At 42.3% G+C, this 23783-nt stretch overlaps 2 protein-coding genes across 10 annotated transcripts in view; both read left to right on the top strand.

Annotated features, from left to right (window-relative positions):
- The window catches only part of LOC137184583 (ERC protein 2-like), a 156238-nt gene extending 148030 nt beyond the window's left edge, over positions 1 to 8208 (top strand). For all 9 annotated transcript variants that reach the window (XR_010928686.1, XM_067592385.1, XM_067592389.1 and 6 more), the window contains one exon: positions 6800 to 8208. The gene's annotated coding sequence lies outside the window, so the exon portion shown is untranslated. The remainder of the gene's footprint in view (positions 1 to 6799) is intronic.
- Positions 8209 to 10061: 1853 nt separating this feature from the next.
- On the top strand, positions 10062 to 22817 carry wnt5a (wingless-type MMTV integration site family, member 5a). The gene is made up of 5 exons (XM_067592380.1): positions 10062 to 11149; positions 14171 to 14319; positions 16740 to 16987; positions 19972 to 20264; positions 20868 to 22817. The coding sequence occupies exons 2-5, from the start codon at positions 14183 to 14185 to the stop codon at positions 21324 to 21326; spliced, it is 1137 nt and encodes a 378-aa protein (XP_067448481.1). The 5' UTR covers positions 10062 to 11149; positions 14171 to 14182; the 3' UTR covers positions 21327 to 22817.
- Positions 22818 to 23783: the final 966 nt, after the last annotated feature.

Here is a 23783-nt window from a genome sequence, read left to right as displayed (position 1 = left end):
AGCAGTATTTTTTGGGGACATGCACACACATAAACACAAATATGAAAAGGAAGAAAAAGAGGTAGAAGATAAGAAACATTTATGGTGCATAAAATGTGTTTCTGTTTGCTGTTTGTGTAGCAGCAGGACTTTCACCGCTTGTCTGGCTCGCTGTCCTTCTTTTCCATCTTTCAGGAACAAGGTCTTGACTCCAACCCACACTGTATCTCCTGCATGGAAACTTTCCTCCCTTATAAAACACAAATATGAATTATGACATCATGTTAGACATGTCTTTTGCCCACATTTATGTGTGTGGGCGTGTGTGTACACTCTTTGTGTTTAAACGCACAAAGAAAGCCAGAGAGAAAGTCTTAACGTATGCGTGTGTTTCAAAATGAACTTCTGTAAACGTGGTGCGTGTGCATGCATTTCAGGGTACTAGGTCAAACCTTCAAAGCAAAATGAATGCCACCACACACCCACACCCCGCACACCAAGCCCTCCATCTTCCCTCCCATACCCGCATTAAGAGTGCACCATAGCTAGACTTGCATCCACTTTGGGGTTTTTTCTTTTTTCTTTTTTCTTTTTTTCCGAATGGGGGTGAGAGGCTGTTACCGTGTCAGTTGGCATGGCCTCTTATCAGACCATCAGACTACCCTCAGATTCTCTTTCCAGATGGAGGTGAGATAGGGCTCCAGAGGCCCGGACCCCCGCAGACACTGAGAGCATGGAGGCCTCCCCTGATCTCCTACCTGATGGAGGTGCTTTAATGTGGGCTCAGGTTTCACTTGTCTCCCCTGCCTGGCTGGGCCTGTGCTGGTGTCTGGATGCAGGCGCGTTCAAGGCTCTGCGGCCTGCGTTCCGATGGGCCGCCGCTGCTCCACAGTGAGGTTTAGCTCCAGGTCAAGGTGTTGTTATGGGACACAAGCTCACCAGGATCACCCACGCTATTCTCACTGTGAAAAATCGGTACCGCGGTGGGTTGTATACACAGCCATACAGGCACTCACAGGCATACTGTTTGACACAGATGCAGCTGGTCCACAGTAGAGTTCTCGACATTTCTCTCAATAACATAAACACTGCCACTCATACTGTGCTCAGAGCGAGAGAGGGGAGAAGAGAAAGAATCTTGTGATTTAAAAAAAAAAAAAAAAAAAGGCTGAAAGGAGTAAATGAGTGAGATTAGTCGGAGATGAACTTCTGAGTGCTAAGAGAGACAGATCAAGAGAGAGAGAGAGTGGGGGAGGAGGAGGAGGAGGAGGCGGAGGAGAGGAATTTGGGAGCCAGGAGATAGAATTCCATGCACCTTTTATTGTTGTTGCGCAGACCTGTATTTTGGACCTGCATGAACATTATGCACCTTTTATGAACATAGTTTCTTTTTCGCCTTGGGGCATTTAACTGATAAATGAATATTTGAACATGTTGTGCCAATTATATTTTTTCTCCCTCCCTTTTTGATATCTGTGCCTTTGTAGTGTGTGTGTGTGAATCTCAACATGCACTTAAATGTTCGTTACTCAAGCATACAGACGTACAGTATAGTACATGTGCGTGTTCAGGGGTGCTTGTGTCTGTGAGAGCAAAATGTCAAAACAACCTCCACATTAGGAGTAGGCACTGCAGATTCCACCCGTATCATTTGTACATGGGCACACCTTGGCTGGACTCAGGGAACTCACCACCATTCCACACAGAGCCCTCCATCATTCCTCAAAGGATTAGAGACAAAAAAAAAAAGAGAGAAAGGGAGAGGGGGAGAGTTGGAGGGAGGGGTTACTCTTTTACCTTTCGAAGAGGCAGAGTCTTTTCTATAATTTAGGTGAAGTAATAGAAATAATAGAAGTTTTAAAATTGCTACCAGTGTCTCCTTCTGTGTTTCTCTCTCTCTGTCTTTGTCAATTTCAAACCAGATGTCACTTTGATGGAGCACAAAGAGTGGATGCACGCTAGTGAAGCAGTGTTTGAGGGAGAAGAAAGCTCAGAAATGGCACATGTGAAGTATACTCACTTACAGATGCACGCTGCCTCTCTGTGGGAGTTTAATGAGATTGATGCGTGAGATATATGTATTTTTTTCATCAACAGTCAACTCCACCTAGTGGTGTTTGTGCTGAACAGATTTCTGGCTGCAGCGAGGTATGAACTGTGAAGGGGAACATTACACCGGCAATTGTTTATCTGCGCGGAGTCAGTTTACCCTGAAATTGTTGGAGAAAGGAGGATCGATACTTAAGTTGTGGATATGAATCCCTAAAAAGCTACAAACTGTGTAGATAGTGTTGCCTCTGAGATCTGGCTCAGTGCCTTTGTGGCACGGACTGTCCATTGCTAGAGAGCAGTTGTAGACTGTGTTAGTAGGTCTCCTCAGCACCTCTTGGCCTGGCATCTGCGAAGCTTGCTCACACTTGCTTTCACCCAGCATGTGTTTGCTCAGATGAAGGAAATTATGTAATTAGCCTGTGAGGGATTGTTTTCTTTCACTCTTTACCCCCCCCCCTTTCTCCTGCGCTCTGTCTTTCTTTCCCTCCCTCTTTCTTTTTGCTCTCGCTCTCTCTCTCTTTCTAGTCCTATGACAGCAGGAGATGGTTCCAATTCAATCCGTGCCACACCTTCCCCTTCCTTCATTAATTACTGGGGACCTTCAGTGGAAGAAAATGAGCGCTTGTCATACAGAGCCATCTTAACTGTTGAACGGCTGCTTTGTGAAACATCAAAGAGGGAGCTGGAGAGGTGTGTGAGGGAGTGGAAATGGAAGCTTCGGGTGTGCGGGGGGTTGTGTCGGGGCTGGGTTTGGTTGGGTCGGGTTGTGTGCTGGGAGATGGGTGCAGGGGTACACACGGGCAGTATGGGGGGGAGGAAAACCTGGCATTTTGCTCTCTAATTCCAGCCAGCCTGGAGCGCTAAGAAGGGCCTCACTGTTGCTCTCTGGATCAGCCAGGTATTGCTTACATAAAAAGCAAGTGAAAACAGCTGTAGGGATAATTAGCTTGATTCTCCATTACATGCCATGAGGGCCAATAACTAAAAAATGGAGTTTTGTTTGGGTTAGAGCTGCAGCCCCAACCAGGAGGAAGTTGTAAAAGTCAGGCAGAAAAAAGAAAGAGAGGGAAAAAAGGGAGAAATGTAGGGAAGAAAGAGCGAGCTCTTGAAGCAATTGTTACAGAGAAGATGTTCTCTCTTCCTAGGACGACTTGATGTAGACCATATTTTTTAAGGGTTTTAAAAGGCTATGGTTTCAAAATGATTGGATGGGCATGTGTGCACAGATCTGGATCTTGTTTTTACTCATCTAATATGTAATCTGAGTTTCTAGTTCATGGGAACGTGTGACATCAGATCAATGATTTGGAACTGGACCAGATTTTAAGTGCTTTTTATCACATTTGCTGTAATGGATTACCTTAAACACTGCACCATCACTGAGCACGCTGAATCACCATTACAGCATAGACTCCACATTCAATAAATCAGACATATGATAAGAGTGGTGATATGTTTTGTCATTGTTTCCATTGCAGGGCATTTTGTCATAACTGCTTTTCCTCTGACCTTCTTTTCCGAGGTTAAATAGAACATCCTATCTGAAAAATGATGTTTTCTGTGGTCACATACTAGGTCTGTATTCACAAAGTATCTCAACAATTTCATCATTTACTACTCACACAAAACAGTTAGAAAGCCAGTTCAGTTTCTAGTTGTCACTTCTCTCTCCCCTCCTATATTTCACCCCCAATATCTACCCCATTCATACCACCGAATGGCTGGTTTTACATCTCTCCTCTCGGTAGGGTGAGGTGAAGGGGGGCAAATCTTTGTACTAGTAATTGAATTTGGTGTGTTTCTCTTTTTTCTGTAGGAGTGAAAGAACACCGACCACAGGGTAATTCCAAGTGAAAGAGCAGCACTTTAACATTGGTGGTCCCAAAACTCTGCAAGGATCCATTTAACAGGCAGTTTATATTAGTAGCACTTACAGACAAGAAGGGGTTTGGCTGCTCACATCCAGACTCTCAGGTTTGATATCCATCCCTTATGACGAAGACAGACAGATGGACAGAAAGACAGACTAGTTAATTTCTTGAGGATTTCACCTCATTTAGATTACCTGGAATTTCAACAGGGATATTGTGCATGTAGATACACAACACTGGTCGCTGGTCAATCTTAAAGACAATATACACTCTGTTTAATTAACACAGGGGTACCAGGCTGTGTAAATGGGTTTTCACCCCCAACTAGAACTCTGTTTCTGCAGTGGACATTTGCAAATGTTGGTAAGCCAATCATTTTCCTGTCTCCAGAAGCAGACTAAACCAGTATTAATATGAGAAAGTGTTCACCCTGTCTGATCCCATCATCAAGCACACTGAAAGTGGAGTAGCGGGAAGGAGGATGAGGGTTACGCAGGGAGTAGAAGATAGGAATGGCTGATTGGAGTTAGAAGGAGATGATGGCAGAGTGCTTTGAGGGAGAGAGAGAGAAATGATCTTTCACTATTTAAATGTACAATTTTCAGTTCAAGAGGATGGTATAATCGTGATCTAAATCCAAGCAAAGCACAAAAGAATCGTGTGTGTGTGTGTGTGTGTGTGAAGAGGGAAATCCATTAGCAAGTGTGCTTTTTCCCCTCCACTAAACCTACTTTAAGTGAAGTGGCTCAATATGATAATGGAAGGGTTGCGTCTGATCTGTCTGAGTGAGTGTCAAGTGTTAATGTTTTAGTTTTATCAGTAGTCATTCCTGTGTGCATTCAGGTCAGAGTTTGGATATTACAGTACAATTTATCACATTCCTACCCATCCAGTCCTCATGCAGCCTGACTGCTGCACATCGCATGTTTGATCAATGAAATCTCCATGTGTGTTTACCACTTTGTGGCTAATGTCCTCTTGCGCACATCACCTGCAGGTATTTTATATCATCACCATTGCAGCACTTGAAAAATATCCAATGGGACAAGTGATTTAATGGAAAAGTCTGAACACGAACAGACAGAACAGCTTGTTTAATCTCAGTTGTTTTTAATCAAATGAACTCACTTCGAAATTTAATTTGAATCCAATGTCAGTCTTCTTTGTTCCTTGTAATTTCTTAAAGAAGTGGAATGGTAGCAGTGAAAAGGGCAACCACACACAGTTGGAGCTACTTTGAAAAACAGTATACAACTCGGTAAAATGTTCTCTTTGTGCACTGCAGCATAAGTGTGGCTGGCTTTTCTTTTTTTTTTTTCTTTTTTTTCGCTGCCTTTAGCAGCTGATGATGCAGAAAATTGTGGACAATGACCTTTGGGCTGAAAAGGCTTTAAGCAGCCTGTCAGAGCCATTTGAGCTCACTAAATTATCCAGAGCATGGTTCTAGCTTTCTTGGCTGATATAATATGCTTTGCTTTGTCACATGTTTCTAAAGCAGACACAATCACGACCGCAAGTGCAGCACTTTAAACTCTGGAACATAAAATTCCGTATAATTTTAACACTCTGTCACAACTCGCTGACATGCAAAATAATCACGGGCCGATAAGCGTACACACGTTCATGACCACATAGCCACACATACTTCCTCATTAACAACGCGAACACAGACGTCACAAGTGAGTTTGTGTGGTGAATGCGTCTGTTGTGTGGAGGTAGTGAGGTGTTGACAGAGAAGAAAGAGGAGCAGTCTTCAAGCACATCCACAGGCAGGTCGTGCTCTCTATTATGCCCTGCCGGGGGCCATATTTGTTGATTCTCTAGCCCCCAAATCATTAATTTAAGTGCAGACGACGGCAAGGAAACCTGAGAATGGCGTCCAACACACATACACAAATTCACACACACACACACACGAGCGTGTACATGTGCAGACACACATTTGGACACACGTAAAAGCAGGCTTACATGTACACACACACACACAACTTGTGTTGCATAACAAATGATGGCACTTTAATTGCTGTGCCTGTTTATTTACTCCCGGCTGTAATGGATGGTCCTTCTTTGCCTGGCAGCCAATCAGAGTGAGACAGGAAGAGTGTGACCAGCCCTGCAGAACTGGACACATTCCATGCAATTTGACATTCCTCTTCATACTCAATACACTCTTAGTTAAGACGTATCCTTTAAACTGGTGACACTCTTTCGTTCAAGATTTGACAAGAAGTCAAATCATCTCCATCTAGCACATTCCCCAACTTAACCCGTGCATATCTCTGACCATCAGCGTACAAAGTTTTAAGTTCATTCGCGCTGTCCTCTCTGAGTGACTGATGATAACGTCTTCGGTGATTGGTAGTTATTTTGGGGCCTGTTTGCTCAGCCAATGAGGCGCCCCCAGCGTGCTAGACATACATCATTGTTTCTGTTTTTTTCACAACCTAACCCTCAGGAAAAAAGTGAGTTGTTGCTGACTGCTGTGCGGCCTGAATAACAGACACATTCCAATAGTTTTTTTTTTTTCTTTTTTATTAATGAGCACTTGATGTTTGGGCTGCTGCCAACCGCGTTTAGAGCATTCTTAAGGAGCACTGGAGACTCGCCCGACAGTTAGAGGAACAAAATGGTCAAGCTATAGCTAAGAAAACGAAACTATCTCAAACTATCTACGCTGGTCCTGATTATCTGAGTTCTCTTTGCTCATTAACAAGCAATGTAATTGTGTGATGTAAGTTTTTAGGACACGACTGAGGAAATTAAAAACAACTTAAGATCTTTGGCTTGAATCTTCATACTCCTGTGTGGATTTTAGCATTTGTTTTTCTTCTGTTTTTTTGTAATCTTTGTGCGTGACCTCTCACACTAATGCTTATTCTTGCTTTTTCTTTCCACAGCTGCTTGGAGAGCCAGGTACCAAGAGGCTCAGGAGTTTCAACTGCAAGCTACACACATTCAACCCACCGTCACCACATATAAACACACATAAACAGATATAGCCTACACACGCTCCAGGAGCTACCATTGCAATGCATTTCTCTTCTTCACTGACAAATGCCATGGCCCCATTGTGGGTGAATGTCCCTCATCGAAGCATCAGTCTTCAGTGTGGAGCTTCAAGGTATTGGCAAGTGGTCCGCTGCCTTCATTTCCCTTGCTGTTTTCAATAGACTGGGAGCTGGATTCATTTTACAGTACTGCGGTGCTACAGAGCTCTGGCTTCACATCAACCGACAATCACTCCACCACTGTCGACTACTAGTGTGGCTAAGCTGAGCCAGCGGAACTAGCCGTAAACCCATGCCAAGCCCGGACTGGTTTATGGTGGCATGAATGTGTTTACTTCTACAGCTAAATGTCGGGACTTTTGTAAATATCACAACATGGACCTCAAAATCCACAATCCACCGAGACCTTCTTGATGTACCGTGCCAAAGGAGATGTCCCTGTCTGCTGAAACAAATTACTGAAACGCGACTGCATCTGAATCATTTCTGATCCAAGACTACCAGTAAACCACCCTAGTTACTCATTTGCTTGTCTATCTCCTACTTCCTGCGGAGAGATCAACAATAAATGGCATGTTTAGGCTGAAGATGCCCCACAAAACAGTTTGAGGATCAGCTTACACCTTCTCTAAAAATCAGGACCTTAATTAACAGGAAAAGAAATAAAGCTGACCTCAAATCAGCCAGCTTACTGTAAGAACAGTCTGTTTATACATTTCTCCTTGTGTTCCTTTTAGCCTGCTGTGCATTTGTTTAATGAACCAATATCATGTTCTGTTTGCTTTTCTACATCCGAAACAGTTTTGAGTGCCACTCTTTCTTTTTTTTTTCTGAAGTTGTAACAGCTGTGTGTGACTTATACTGATGAGTGATGTGTTATTTTGTTGTCTATTTATTGATCCTGTGAATCTGAGTGGTCTAATCTGTTTATAATGAAGTGACTTGCATTTTACAGCACTGTGTCGTTACTTTTTTCACTGTACTGGAGCTTGACCTGAGGTGACGATAATGTACAGTATCGTTGTGTTTTGATTCAACTGTAAAACAGTATTTCCATTGGGCCCTTACCTAATATGTACAGTTTTTGTACTGTGTGTGTGTGTGTGTGTGTGTGCGCATGTGTGTGTGTGTGTGTGTGTGTGTGTGTGTGCATGTGTGGTTTCGTGCTGCTCTCATGATTGTGATGACTGTGAAAGTTTAGGGGTAACGCTATTCACCCTTGACTTACTCTACAGTGTTTTGCAGTGGTCAGCTTGTTTCTGTTGTTTGAATAAAAGTTGTTTGCATAAGAACACCAACATGTGTTTTATCAGAAAGACAATAATGTGAACATTGACATCGACAGTGTTATTGGTAAATTTGAGTGCAACAATGGGTATTTTCACAAGATTAAAGTTTCACCGCCACTAATGGCAACTACAACAATAGACTCTTGCACTGCCCAAGAAAGAATTCTTCCCAGTTTTCATGGTCTACCAATTCTTTCTCTCTCTCTCTCTCTCTCTCTCTCTCTCTCTCTCTCTCTCTCTCTCTCTCTCTCTCTCTCATAAACTCAGCCAGATGTTGCCCAGTTTTCTTCCTAGGGGAACAGGGGGGTGGGTGGTTGATGGAGAGGGGGTGGGTGGTTGATGGAGGAGGGAGGGTAGTGAGACATCGTGAGGGAGGAGGGGGATTAGAAATGTGGCCGAGCATGTTTTAAGTGTGCTTTAGCACAGTCGCGACCCCTCAGCATCCACCGCGGTAACATTAGCTGAAAACAGAACTCGTGCGAGATTTGCAGGCACTTCACACTTAATTCAGCCACAGGTATTCGCAGTCATATGTGAATGCAAATGTCGTATGAGGAGTTTCATTCCTAAAGTGCTCGTTTTTGAAAAATCTGAGTCAGAAAAAAAATGTCTCTCTCTCTCTCTCAGTTCAATTTCAATTCAATTTGCTTTATTGGCATGACTGCATACAATACAACTTTGGCAAAGCATATTAACACCAACTATACTACTCTCTTTCTCTGTCAAAGCATTATGAGTCATCTTAAAACACTGGGGGATTGAATCGGCTGTGTATTTTACTACTGATCATTTTTTATGATTGTTTTTCACTGCACACACACTGTTCAGAGTTGTAAAATGAAGCTCTCGTACAGCTCTGTTTTGTTTTTATACACTAGGTAATAAAAAAAAATAAATGCATCACATTGTGTCCATATAAAGTGCATCAGACCTGCAGCCTGGCTGCATGCTGTAGCCTAAATGTGGGACTGAAGCCATAAAGCTGAGTGTGCTGAATCATTCTTCATCACATACTGTCAGTTAGACTCCCTTCATTTAAATAAGGATTGAGGGACTCTTATTGATTTTAAATGAGATCTTATGCTACAACAAGATTAGTCAAATAGGAATGTCTGATAACTTATTTCTCCCTCTCGTTCTCCTCCCTCACCTGAGGCAAAAGTCTCTCTTTGGGCACACAGCCAGATATTCAAGTGACTGCACCCTTCTATTAATTTTTTTAGCATTGTTTTACATCTTTTAAAGACTGTTATTCTATCTCTATTTCCTCAATCCAGATGAAATTCTGTCCAGCGCAATTGAAAATAAGACGACTTTCACTCTTGAATGCCTTCAGTGTGCACAGACTGAGAAATCTACAGTGACACATGTGAAACTATTAAACACTTTGCCCTCTGACACCCATCATCGGGTTCATTGAGAAATATCGAACTGTAAGCCTATGGATTCCTGCAGCATGTTTTGAGATAATGTACCATAAAATAATAATTACCATAATGACCGTAATGCTCGCAGGCCTTCAGGTGATGAGAGCAGCCTATATAAGCACACGATCTGGACCTGCTTGTCTTGATTTTACTGAGTGGTAACTCGATCTGCTGCCAGTGAAAATCCTAACTCTGCTCTGGTATGGATAGGGTAATAGCCCCGGGTGCTTTATAAGTTTATTTTAGGTAATAGAGACGCTTGTTTTGTTACAGCCTGTTCCGCCCTTCCCTCTGTCTCCTGTCCAAAAATTCACCTAAGTTACACTCAAATTCCTTGCTTCTTGAAAGTTGGTGACTGAAAAGAAGAAAAAAGGGTTTTGAGGAGAAACGTGAAGCGCATGCGCCATCTGAAGGTTTTGCGCTGCGCATCCATGCTGCAGTGTGCTAGTTTGTAAGAGGAGGCGACTGAAGCAGGTGAGAGAGAGAGAGAGGGAGAGAGAGAGAGAGGGAGAGAGGGAGAGAGAGAGAGAAAAGCAGAGAGGGAGGGATAGTCGGCGATACTTTTCTGCACTTCAACACACACAGACACACAGACGGTGTGGGAGGAAGACAGACTCCGAGTCTCAGCAAAGCCGCTGTTGTTCACACGCTGTGCTCTTTTCCTCCCCCTGGCACCGGGCGCGCTCGCCAAGCCGCACTGTTTGGAGATAGTCCGCGCGGAAAGTTTTTTGGAGCATACTGTCTGGAGCCGATTAATTGTTGCATCTGTTTTTTTTTTCGAGGCGGATGACTTACTTTTTTGCATGTGAAGACTTTTAACTCGGGCTGAGGAATTGTCAGAGTCGCTTTTGCACAGAAATGGAAGGTAAATTGACAAGTCGTTTGTGGCGAGGATCACCGTGTGGATCTTTCCGCAGGTAAAACGCGCTATGACCTGAGCGTGTGAGCGGCTGGATTTAATGTTCATAACAAGATTTTAGTCTACATGTTTTTTTTTTGCTTTGATACAGTTTAGCTGTATTGTGGAACAGTTTTTCACTCGGATAGGGAGTAGGCTATAAAAGTAGGCCTCTTTTAATTAGAAGCGAATCGGCAAAGTAGCTACATGCGACGTTTCAGCCAGTGGCACTTTGGGTTGCCGTAGATATTTTATTTGTTAATAGTTACCGCAAAGTCACGCACTGATTCTTTAAAAGGAACTGATCATTTCCCCACACTGTCTTTGGACATTTTATATAGCCCGCTGCTTCCTACCAGCCATCTGTTTGGCGCACGGAGCGCATTCACTGATTATTGGGCGTCCGTGTTCACCAAAACACCAAAACCTGAAGAACTCTCAGCTGTAGCATTACACTTTCTTCACCCCGACCAAGCACTTTCCAGCAGATCCGGATAAAACGGCGAGACTTGTCTTCACTACAGTGGAAAAGGAAATCTTAAATCCACCTGGCCTGCACTGGGATTATTGGTTTGATATCGTCTGCAGAAAGTGGATTACAACTTCTAACGGACTGTGCTCCCTGGTGAGTAGTCTATAGGTCTCCAGGTTCACTCAGTTTTCCACTCAGCCGCAGTTTATCTTAAAGAGAGGAAACTGTGTCTGTCAGTAGGACCTGTTTTGGAATAACAGTGATTCTTGGATGTGGACAAAAGTTCTTGACAGATGTGATGTGTGAAACATGCTGTCATGCATGTCAGTGTCCTGCTGGGCAAATAGTCTAATGAATTGAAAGTAAATTAAACAGAAGTTATTTGATATAAATTGATACATATAACTGATTTTTTTTTAAAAGTCTGTTTCCTTTCTCCATTGTTAACGGACCCTTATGAAAGTCAGGCAAAGTTCTTTGTGTTGCTTCTTCTCATCAAATCCTTGTACCTGGCTCCCTCTCCTGGTTTTTTGAAACACCAGGGCGACAGGAGGCAAAGCTGCTATTAAATCTATTAACTATTTCACTCAATCAGTAAATTATGCTGCCATAAAGCTTTGGAAAGAGTGGAATTTTTTTAAATTAAATTGTTACACGAAAAAAATATTTTTTGCCTACCACCCAACACATTCATACCCTCCACAAAGTTCAAATTCAGTGTCAACATGCAGATTATCCTACGGCGTAAAAATGGAAGTCACACTGTAAATTTAGTCGCTTTAAAAAGAGCCGCCATTCACTACAAGTTGCAGTAATTTTACACTCATAGCACCCTGATGCTTTTCATTAAGATTTCGCAATTATCTGTCACTAAAATGACTCATGTTTTATTGCATTGTCTTTGTATGAATATTTCAGATCGTTTGGCCAAAGGGTCCAGAGAAAAGAAATATGACCAAAAGATGAAATAATTTCAGACACTTTTCTAATTAAAATCGATAGGCTACTTATTTTCTTTTGCTCTTAACTTTAATGTAAATCGACTTAGTCCCACGACCTTTTGAAACAGCCTCTAAAATGATCCCAGAGCCCAAAGTTTTATCATTTTGTCTGTAATTGTTCTCTTCCTGAAATTTGTTCAATTTGATGCCACTTTTACTGACAGAAATGAGCCTGGTAGTCATCAGTCATCCGGTCAACTCCTATGAATACTTTACTCGGGTCAAATCGTTTCCAGGGGTCACGGAGCGCAGGATTTACGCAGTTTGCGGCGAAGATGCCAAATCCAGGAATGTAGCTTTAAGAGTTAAAAGTAATAATAGTTAATTGATTAAATTAGTCGTGTACGGTGCTGAATAGATGCAGCCTCTGGAAAGAATAAAACCGTTTTAAAATATACTAATTCACAAATAATAGTTTGGTCTCTATTTTGTCCCTTAAAACGAGTAATTACTCTTCTCTATTCTGATTGGTTGAGACTCGGGCGTTAAATATAATTAAGGAATAAACAAATAAATAACCTGTGGCTCCATAACAGGTCATTTAAATATGAATACACACAAACTGGTGGGCCGATGTGTCACTTACCTACGCTGTTTTGAGATACTCCAGATGAACTTTCCTGTTTGGCGCAAAAATAATTTACATGAAATCCGTAAATTTAAAATGTATTTCTTACTCCGCTGCATGGCGGGAGTAACAGCTCCAATTATTTGGTTTAAAATCAGTGTAAAACCGCTGCCCTCTTCGGGTTATTGCCTTAATTTATGTGGAAGCGCTGCAACGAACATAACATAACCTCACCAACTATTACTGAGTCAGTGCACAAACTGAAAGCACATGCTCGTGTCTGTGTGTTTCTGTGTGTGTGTGTGTGTGTCTGTCTGTGTGTCTGTGTGTGGGGGGGCGCGCGCGCGCACGCGCTGGGTGAGTGATGGTGAACTTGGCCTTGTCTTTAATGAGTATTAGGCAGGCCCAGGTCTCCACGACTCAACCCTGGAAAATAACGCAGCGTGACAAATTAGAGCTGCTCTCAGTCCCAAATTCACACACGGCCCAACTGGAAGGCTGGCACACCGGTTGAACTCGCAAATTCAGGGGTAATTATTTTAACTCATTTTCTGCCTACATGGCAGCCAAACTATATCACCAGAGCCACGCAGTTGTCTGAGGATAATTGACATTTTTTCCCCCTTTTGACTCCTTGTAGCTTTCGTTAAGCAAAACCCTGCACACTGTAAGCAGGCCTGAGACCACCATCCGCTGACGTGGCTCCTTGCTGTGCGCTCCACATTAAATTAATAAATATGATAATTAATTCGAACAAATTTGAACAAATTATATATTTAATTACCCCAAAGTCCCGGAAAAGGAAACAATTAAAAAAAAAAATCAAATGTCTTCAATTTAATTTCCGTGATTTTGAGTCTAAATGTTTCTTTTATCATACGAATTTATATAAACATTTAATTATGATTTCCTAAATATATCAGGATGCTTCTTATTTACATAACTGGACAAAAATTGAGCAAATACAATCAGGTCTTCCACAGAATGAAAATGGAACAGTACGGAATAAAAACAAAATTATGTTTTATTTTAAGCTCATGTTTTAGATCTTATTTCTGCTTGTGTCAGCCATATTTTCATTAAAACGGAATCATAATTCTTGGATCAAATTTAAGATTCAGTTTTGACCCTAATTTCAACAATATGTTGCCTAAATTGGATTTCAAATAAGAAGCACAGTAGCACACACAATATCTGACTTGGTTTTTTTTCTGCCTGTCTGTTTGTATCTCTGTGCTTTGTGATTCTCTGTCTCTGACTAAAGTGAACTGTCAGGATTCAGGAATGTGTCTAGCTGGGGTTTCATGGTCATTGTGTCTTCCCCGGCTGCACGTCTATCAGTCTTACGTGATTCACACACACAGACCTACTGCCAAATGACTGCTCTGCTGTGCAAGCACTGATGGCCCCAGGGCTCACACACATACAACCACAGTGCTGTTTGCATGTAACAGAGAGAGTGTAAATATACAGCAGAAGAAGATTTCTCCACCTATTTTGACATCACAGATATGTGTCTTTTTCTGTATTATGCACAATAAACTGTAAGACATCAGTACAAGCAGGCAGACTGACCTGCATCCTGTATTCTCTGTACTCCCTCAGATCAGCAGCAGTATGAACCTTGGACTGGGCTGTGTGTGTCGGCCGGTGTGCTGGCCCTTTGGCAGCGTGTTGGACTCCAGACACTGCGTCTTTGCCCTCACACTCCTCACACTCCTCATGCAGGTGGTGGTGGAGGCCAATTCATGGTGGTAAGTATTAGTTTTCTCTGTGTATGTGCAGTGTTTCTTTGTGTGTCTTCTTAATTTGTGCAAAATATGTCTTTATGTGTCTTTACTTGTCTTACAGTAAGGAGAGATTGTGAAGTTTAAAAAAAAAAAGGGCATTTTCTTTTTACTCATAGATGAGTCACATTTGTAATTGTACAGCCTAAAAATAGAAAAAAAAAGCCAAAACAGTTAGGATGATTAAAAATGGTCAGTGCTTGTATTTGTCTTTTGCCTAGTTTTAGAGTCAATTTCGGGCTTGTGTATGCGTGTGCGTGTGGGTGTGTGTGTGTGTGTGTGTGTGTGTTTAAGTAAGCCTCCTCAGCTTCAGTTGCACCACATATGAAGTAATACAACATGCTGACTGTAGCACATTAGCGTTTCAGGAAGACCTTTTTTCTCCCTTATTTTCTTTCTTTGCATTTTGCCAAACCAAAATTATGAATATTATAGAAAACATAGATTACTGTGGTTTATGAGTCGGCGTCCAAATATGTGCAAACACGAACACCGTGTGCAACTGCGTGCATGTGTTAATGTGTGTGTGTGTGTGTCTCTGTGTGTACACACACGCGTCCTGCTGCTATTAGGAGAAAAGTCTATATTTGAACACGCTGCTCTTAAACACAGAGTACTTCTGATAGGGGAAAATAGTGTTTACCAGTCACCATAGAAGCACTACTTTTAAGCAAATCACAACTCTTTACATCCTGTGGCTGTGTTTATGTCTAATTGTGCAATTGTGCATAATTGTACCTCCCAACCAGAATGCTTGTAGAAGAACATGGAACATTTGAGTCCACACTTCCTGTGTAACATTTATATTTACTTCAAATGAGCAGATGAAAGCTAACAATGACGTCATGTGAAGATGACCAAATTATATGAAAATAATAGTTTATACAATAATTTGTAGAGGCCTTATTCAGATAAACATTTTAATGGGCTCAGCTCAGCAGGCGACTACATTAAAGTTAAAATAATGAGTTGGATTACGGACCCAGCAGAGGGCTCGCACATTACCACAGACCCTTTTTGGAAAGCTGAGTTTGGAGCATAAACTGTGTGTGTCTTTCAGTTTCCTCTTTGAGAGGACACACAGGTGTAAATGATTTAGAATGTCGGAGCAGTGCGCCTGAAAATCGTGTGTGTGTGTGAGAGAGAGACAGAGCGTCAGTCTGCGTGTGTGCTTGAGCATACAAACAGTGTGTATGTTTTTTTTTCTTCTGTGTGTACTTCTGTGTATATGTTGTGCGAGTGTCTGTGTGTGTGTGTGTGTGTGTGTTCAGTCTGCGTTCCCTTGCCGCTGAATTTCCCCAGTCGATCGGGTTACACTGGGGGCTAATTGTCTCTCTCTTGGGGCTCAGGGATGGGCTGCTCTAATTGTCCTGTGGCCTGGAACCAGATGCTCATAGTGGTGTTCCTCTCTCTCTCTGTTTCAACTGTGTTTGTCCCCCTCTCTCTCTCTCTCTCTCTTTCTCTCTATAGAAATCCATTTTTGCATCTCTCAAACAGGACTGAACCATATGTCGTCCTATGTGATAAAAGAGTAGAGCATTCATAGCCTGTCTGCGCAGTGCCTTGAGTTGGTGTGAGCAAACGTTATCGTGAAATACACTTTAGCAAAAAAGTCAGAGGTGAGATAAAATAGATTAAATTAAATTAATATAATGTATGCTTAGTCAGCTAAATGCTATCCTTTTTAAGACAGTGGTTTTCAACCTGGGGTCAAGATGACAAGATAAATCTAAAGAGTCGTGAGCTGACTAACGAGTCATTTTCTGCTCTATAAAATGATGCATATTAAGTTTTTACTTTTCTCAGACCTTTTTCTTGTGAAATACTGGAGAGCATTGCCTCTTCACGCCGCTGAAAACTATAAAAATAAAACGGTCTGAGTTGGGACTTTGACTCTTTGGTTGAACTGCTCACAGCTCAACAGGTGAGGAATCATGTGTAGGCATATCTTTCTATAAAATGGCTGGGAATCAATGCTTTAAGATGTTAAATACTAAAATGGTATGTTTGTCAGATTTGCTTTCCTTTTCTTTTCCTTCAGGATTTCTTTATTTTATTCCTCTACTTGTACTTTAAATTCTCTTCATAATTTCCTTTTATCCTCCTTTAAGCCTCTTTTCTGCTCTGATCTTTGCTTCCATTTACTTTACGTGCTTGGCCCCAAATACTTTTCAGTCCATTGTCATTAAGAGTGCGCAGAGTTTCACTCCATCCAATAAACAACAGCAGCTTGTTTCACTGATTAACATAGCTTCAAGCCCGAGAGGGAGAAAAATAATCAAGTTAAATCAGCTGTTGATTGTGAATTTGGCCTGAAAACTCTCATATATTTGGGTCATAATTACACATGAATTAAAACAACTGCATTCTGTTTCCCACTTCTCCAGGTCTCTGGCCATGAACCCTTTGCTGATCCCTGAGGCCTACATCATTGGTGCCCAGCCTCTGTGCAGCCAGCTGGTGGGCCTGTCGCAGGGCCAGAAGAAGCTGTGCCAGCTCTACCAGGACCACATGCAGTACATTGGCGAAGGTGCCAAAACAGGCATCAGAGAGTGCCAGTACCAGTTCAGACATCGACGCTGGAACTGCAGCACAGTGGACAACTCCTCTGTTTTTGGACGGGTCATGCAAATAGGTAAGAAATAAGGAGAGGAAGTATAAAATGGTATATATTCTTAAAAACATGCACATGATCACGCAGGACATGACTATAGATACAAACACAGAGTGTGCAGTGTACATATTCATCTGTACATTCCATTTCTTGCCTTTCTTCATTCTCCCGCTCTCTGATTCACTGTCCCTCTTCTGTGTGTGTGTGTGTGTGTGTGTGTGTGTGAAATGTATGGGGCTGCTGATTCTCAGCAGCTGTGTGGAGGGAATAGTTGGTGGGTGAGGTTGCTGGATAAATCACATGTGGCTTTGGCCTGCTAAACCAGCTCCCGACATGGAGCAAGAGGGAGGCAGAGAATCTGCTTTTGCCCTGATGAATGGTAGACAATCTTAACACACACACACACCCACACACCCACACACCCACACTGGCACATACTATGTGGAGCTGGACTGTAGCTGCCCTGTATTTACAAGTAATGGGAGTGCATTGAGTGTATGCCACACTATATCACCTTTTTAGAGATTACAGTGTGTGTGTGTGTGTGTGTGTGTGTGTGTGAGCGTGCACATGTACAGTACCAGTCAAAAGTTAAGACACACTTTTTCATTCAAGTGAATGGGAAGGTGTGTCCAAACCTTTGACTGGTATTCATTCTTGGATCGTATCATTTAACAGGGTTTGTTTTAGTTTTCTTTGGATTCACCTTCATTTGCCATCACCTCAGGAACTAATGTAAAGGTGGTGTACCATTAGGGTATATTGATCATAACTCTTCAGCCAAATTAGTATAAATCTATAAAATGTCCCTGTTGTGATCATAGCAGAGTTGCAGTAGTAAAATCTGAATGGATCCCATTTTGTAGTTTGATACCAGTCAACGTGTGCTTGTGGTTCTCACATTGCGGAGCTTTTTAAGACTCCTCTTTAGTAAGACATGCAGAGAGGTGTGTATTTTATTAATATAGGTACTCTTTTAAAGGGTCAGTTGACCCTAATTCAATTTTTTTTAAACACAAATTTTCTCATTTACCCATAATGTTATATAACCACATCAAAAGTTTTGGTTTTATTTGCGCAGGTTGTGAAATATGCGTCTCTGAGATATTTGCTGTCTCTCTAATACAATAAAAGGAATAAATGCTGAATGGAATTTTATTTGTGGTGCTCACAGCTTTAGAAATAACATTTAATTCACTCAACAGCAACTTCTCTTTTCAGAAGTGATGTTCCTGTTACTCTGGATAATCCACAGAGCATGCTGTCAACAGTTTTAGAGCCTATTTCCTTTGTAGAAATAAGTTCCACTGAAAACTCATCACACCGAGGTCTGTGGGTGATACAGAGTAACCAGGGCGTCGTTTTTGTAAAGAGAAGTTGCTGGTGAAAATTTTAAATTTAGCATTTCAGTGTTGTGACCATCCCGAACAAAATTCCATTGGAGTGGAGTCAGAAATGTCAAACCTCAGTACATAAAACCAGGCTATCTGCATGAATAGATATTCATCAGAGGTAGACGCTAATGTGGCTTTTTTTTGTTATTTAAGTCAACCTAACCTTTTAATGTGCTGTATTTGTGAACAAGCCCTAAATGACGTGTGTGTGCGTACATATGCTTGATGTGTTTTACACTATTCTTGGTGATTCTGTGTCTGTCTGTGTTTCCACCACCTCCAGTCTGGCGCTGCCGTCTCCCTCTCGACAGATCAGTCTTAATAGAATCCTCATCAGCAACCGTTCTCTCATTCCTACTCTCCCTCCCTCTCCCTCCCCAACATTGCTCCCATCCCAGCCCACTCTAGGCCAAGTAAACATGTTCTCCCCTGTATGTCTGTCTGTCAGCTGGCTTAGCACACCACTGGTGATTTAAATTTGAGCTCCGGGGGGTGCTGGAGTGGTTGCGTTCAGACCTTCTCCCCTGCGTCGCTTAGCTTTCTCCAGGATGGGGTACAGCAGTGTGGGAGACGACAGTTTGTCTGTCTGCAAGTCCACTATTAGGCCAATATCCTCAGGATGGATTAAAAGTTGTACTAGACTAATAAATCCCCAGCTCTCTGATCACGTCATGCCAGAATATTCCACCTGGATATCATTCAGACTTTCCGATAGGTTTCTTTATCCAACTTCTTTCTTCTCAGTCATTGTCTTTTTCTGTATCTGCCCTTTGTGCGAATGTGTCTCCTTTTTCTATTTGGCGTCTCATTTTCTTTTCTTCAATGTCTTTTTCTTGACTTATCTTTCTTCTCCCTCATCTCTTTTTCTCCATCCATCTGTTATCGTCATTATAGCACGCTCTCTAAAGGTTTGGCGCAGCAGGTATATGAGCTGTGCATTTTTATTTTGTAGCAACCCCTGGTCTTCAATGTCAATTTGTAGCCTCATTGTTTGGTCTGCTGTTTCTTCTTTGGTTGCTTATCTCCTCATCTCGGTTTTCTCCTCTAGTCTGTTGCTTTGTCCAGTGGTAGTAATGGATAGAGCATTTGGTGACAGCAAAAACTGCTTACGTGTAATTTTTTTGTTCTTCTCCTAACTCAGTGGGAGTTAATGAGCAACGTCTCCAGAATCAGTCAGTCATGACAGATAAAGTAAAAGAGCCGTTGTCACTTCCAATTTAAATGAAAATGGGAGCTGCTTGTTAAAGAGGATCTCCGTCACTGGAGGGCGCTCTCCTCTCTCTGGCTGAAGCCCAATAACAGCAAACCAGATTCCACTGTTGAACATGTTGGTGATGAGGAGCCTGCAGCACTTGGCTCATGTGCTCTGTAATCTTAAGTGTATGGCGAATGCTGTCATATGACATCACATCTCATAACACTGTAAAAATTCTTAAAGCAAAATGACAGTGGCACACATTCAGTATAAAATAAATATACATGCATAACCTACACAAATGGAAGCAGAGGCTGGATATGCCAGAATGATAACATTGCATTTAGACATTTCTCATTTACTCTGTGTCTTCTGGTGTCAAATGTGACATGATGTTCATGTTTGTGTGTCTACAGGCAGTCGAGAAACGGCATTCACTTATGCCATCAGCGCAGCAGGGGTGGTGAATGCAGTGAGCCGTGCCTGCAGAGAGGGGGAGCTGTCCAGCTGTGGGTGCAGCCGTGCAGCTCGCCCCAAAGATCTGCCACGAGACTGGCTGTGGGGCGGCTGTGGAGACAACCTCAACTACGGCTACAGGTTCTCCAAGGAGTTTGTGGATGCTCGCGAAAGGGAGAAGAGCTTCCCCAAAGGCTCGTCTGACAGCGCCCGACTGCTGATGAATCTTCACAATAACGAGGCTGGAAGAAGGGTAAGACACTGAGATTACATGCATGACCTCACGCAAAGATCTTTAGATGTCATCAGATAAGAAGCAAATGGGGAGATGGAAACCACAGGCCCCAGAATTAAACCAAGCGGTGATAAAAAGAGCAAGATGGAGTTGGAAGTGAGACAATCCAGGTCAATCAGATGAGTGTCCACTGATCATCTGTGTAACAGCTCTGTCTGTTCTCCTCTCCTGGGGCTTTGATCTGTGGAGAGATGGGATCATTGAAGGCAGCTCTGGGGTTTCTTTTCCTTTCCAAACATCTTGAAACCACCTCAAAGGAAACGTAATGCCAGATATCTGCTGCCAGGCTGTTCTCTTTCAAGTAGGACAAATGAGTGGACAATGTTTTATTCAGTTCACTATTGGAGACATGGACAGGATCATTCAGCCCCTTATGGCAACGTGATGCAGCACATTGTGCCAAAATTCGACTGTACAAATTAGAAATATGAAGCATGTGTCACCTGGCCTTGTAAATTCTCTGCGGTCTGCAGCATAAGTGTTTTTTCAAGCTCTCCATTTGTTTATTAATCCATTTGTTTCATTTTTCTTTTCTCTCTTCCTCCCCTCCTTCCCTGTCAGACGGTGTCAGACCTTGCCCACGTGTCCTGCAAGTGCCACGGAGTATCAGGCTCATGCAGCCTTAAGACCTGTTGGCTACAGCTGGCTGACTTCCGCAAGGTTGGCGATGCACTGAAGGAGAAGTACGACAGCGCAGCAGCCATGAAGCTTAACACCCGCGGAAAGCTGGTGCAGATTCACAGCAAGTTCAACGCTCCCACGAGCCACGACCTGGTGTACATCGAGTCCAGTCCTGACTACTGCCTGAAGAACCAAAGCACAGGCTCCCTGGGCACAGTGGGGCGCCTTTGCAACAAGACCTCAGAAGGCATGGATGGGTGCGAGCTGATGTGCTGCGGCCGTGGTTACGACCAGTTCAAGGCCCAGATAGTGGAGCGCTGCCACTGCAAGTTCCACTGGTGCTGCTACGTCAAGTGCAAGCGCTGCACCAAAATCGTAGACCAATTCGTCTGCAAGTGAGAAGAGGAGTGTCGCCTGTGTGTGTTTGCTTGCAGACGATGGGCATACATCTGTGTGTATTCATGAGCGGAGGAGCAAAGGAGTTGAACACAGAGAGAGAATGGAAGAAAGAAACTATATAAATTATATTTATAGAGTTAAACAATTATGCCATTGCAAAAAGACTGACTCTTTTTTTTTTTTTTTTTTCAAAAAAAAAAATCTTATGTCTTCAGAAACTGAGAGTATCGTGAAATATTTATTTTGAGATTGTTATGATTTATTTTGGCCCAGTCATCACTAGCTGATTTTAACCCCTTCAAGTGCCTAAAACTGGCTGGAAATCTTCCACCACCCCTCACAACCCTCACTCTTTTTTTTTTTTTTTTTAATTCCAGAAAATGTTCTTGTCAGATGGGTCACACTGATTGTAAAATTGGACTGTGCTTCCCATTTCCTAACAAGAGTAGAGTTTGCTATTTGAGGCATAATCAACAAAGCGGTCCTGGTTTGTTGTTTGGGTACGACTGTGTTGAGAGGAGAATGCCTGTGTGCCGTAGTGTACGGATGTGTTTTCATGGGCCCAGTCCCAAACCAGCCTTCACATCCTCACCAAAGTCTGCTTGTCCCCTCTCACCACATATAAAGTGAGGAACACTGTCGGTTCGTACAAGTCCTTGGTGTACAATGGGTACAATAAGAAGGCTGTTTTGGGGATTGGGCCATTTATTAAGCTGTCCCAGAAGCCTTAGAGTTCCCCAGGTGCTGCAACAAGCCCTCCACCATTATGCACTTTGATACAGAGGCTTAAACCTGTCTGTATGTGTCTGTTCAGCTGTTTTTTACTACAGTGCATCGGCAAATATATCAATATTATAGCCTACATTGTTTTCAATATTAATTCAGATTATCCATTTAACATTATTCTACAATACTTAACATGGTTTAAATATATATGGGCAATGTTGTGGTTACAGTGGTGAAATACTCCATGTTGTGTGTATATAGTATGTCTATCCAACCAATCAGTAAACTGTATTTATTTTCTTTATCCAGATCCTCCTTTGAGCTTAAAACAGAAAAGCATCATCTCCACCATAGATCAATATTAAGTCGGACATTCCCAAGTTTTGAAGTCACTTTTTTAAAAATTTGTTCTCACTAATGCGGCTCTTCACTGTGTTTGTAAAGGGAAATGCACCTTATTGTTTCGAGAAACACAAATTCTTTCTTCTCACTCATGTTCAGCTTTACTGTTACACACTTGTATATCACAGATGTTCAGATTTTTAGCATCGCCAAAGATTTCCAATACCACTCAGTTAACTGCTCACTATCCCTGTGATGATTCTCAATAGACAAAACTATTTCTACCAATCCAACTATGTATATTTATAAGCTTCTCCATGAATTTGAGGTTTGTTAAACTTGTGTTATAGCTGATATTTTGTTACTTTTTACAAATTGGCTCAATGCTCTACTTTGTTTCAATAAATATCAAATGTAAAACCAGCAGAGAAGTATTTACTCAGCTTTACTTTGTCAAGTTTTGTTTGTCTGTGCCTTTGACTCCTTGACATAAAACCTGTCTTTGCTGCATATACATTACTAAATAAGTTTATCCTCTTGAAATGTGTGTGCCTTAATAGAGATTTGACCACTAATACCATGAAATACGATCTAACTTTCCCTTTTCTTTTAAAACTAACGGCATTTCAAGGTTCCTCTCAACCGGTTTCTGTACATTCTTTTATTCAGTCTTCTTGCCCATGGGCAGATTTAGTGACAGTCAAACCCACATTAGATGACAGCTGTTTTAGGCGTGTAGTGAACAAAGACAAGGAGAGTTTGCTTGAGTGCTTTTGAAGATGGCCTGAAGATTGGGTGTCTCTCAGGGGGAAGGTTGTGGTTGTATTATAAGCACCCCTCAACAATCCAATGACAGTGCATCAGTAAATGGAATGATTAATCATATTGTGTCAGGAGGATAGGAAGAGGGGGATTTTTCAATGTGGGGAATGAAGCCTGGGCTGTCTGGAAGACGACTGGGCCTTGTCAGAGACTGCTGGAGCTCAAGAGGAGATGCAGAGAACAGGAGAGGAGATTGGGTAATGAGAAACTGGGGATTACATGAGAGGGGAGTAATAAAGAGAGGGGTTGTGAGAGGAGAGGCCCGCGGGAGAAGAGCAGAGAGAAAGCGCTTTAAGGAAAGTAGAGCTGAAGGACTGCCATTACAGTGTAAACGGTTCTGACATTGACTAATATTTACACTGGTAAAATGATACTGACTTTAGGAGCACATCCCATATGTGACCCCGTCAATTGGCCCCGTGTGTGCGTGTGTCTGCACACTTGCGTGTGCACCCACTTGCGCAAAATGTGTTACATCATGACAAGTGTTTACATTTTTGATTGGTGTCACGTAGGCCAATAAGCAAAGGCAGCAAAGGAAAAATACAAGGTTAGCAGAGAGATTGA

This window comes from Thunnus thynnus, chromosome 6 (genome assembly GCF_963924715.1).
Source record: "Thunnus thynnus chromosome 6, fThuThy2.1, whole genome shotgun sequence".
Classification (NCBI taxonomy): domain Eukaryota; kingdom Metazoa; phylum Chordata; class Actinopteri; order Scombriformes; family Scombridae; genus Thunnus; species Thunnus thynnus.
The sequence above is the reverse complement of the archived record's forward strand: the minus strand, read 5'-3'. Positions and strand labels throughout refer to the sequence as shown.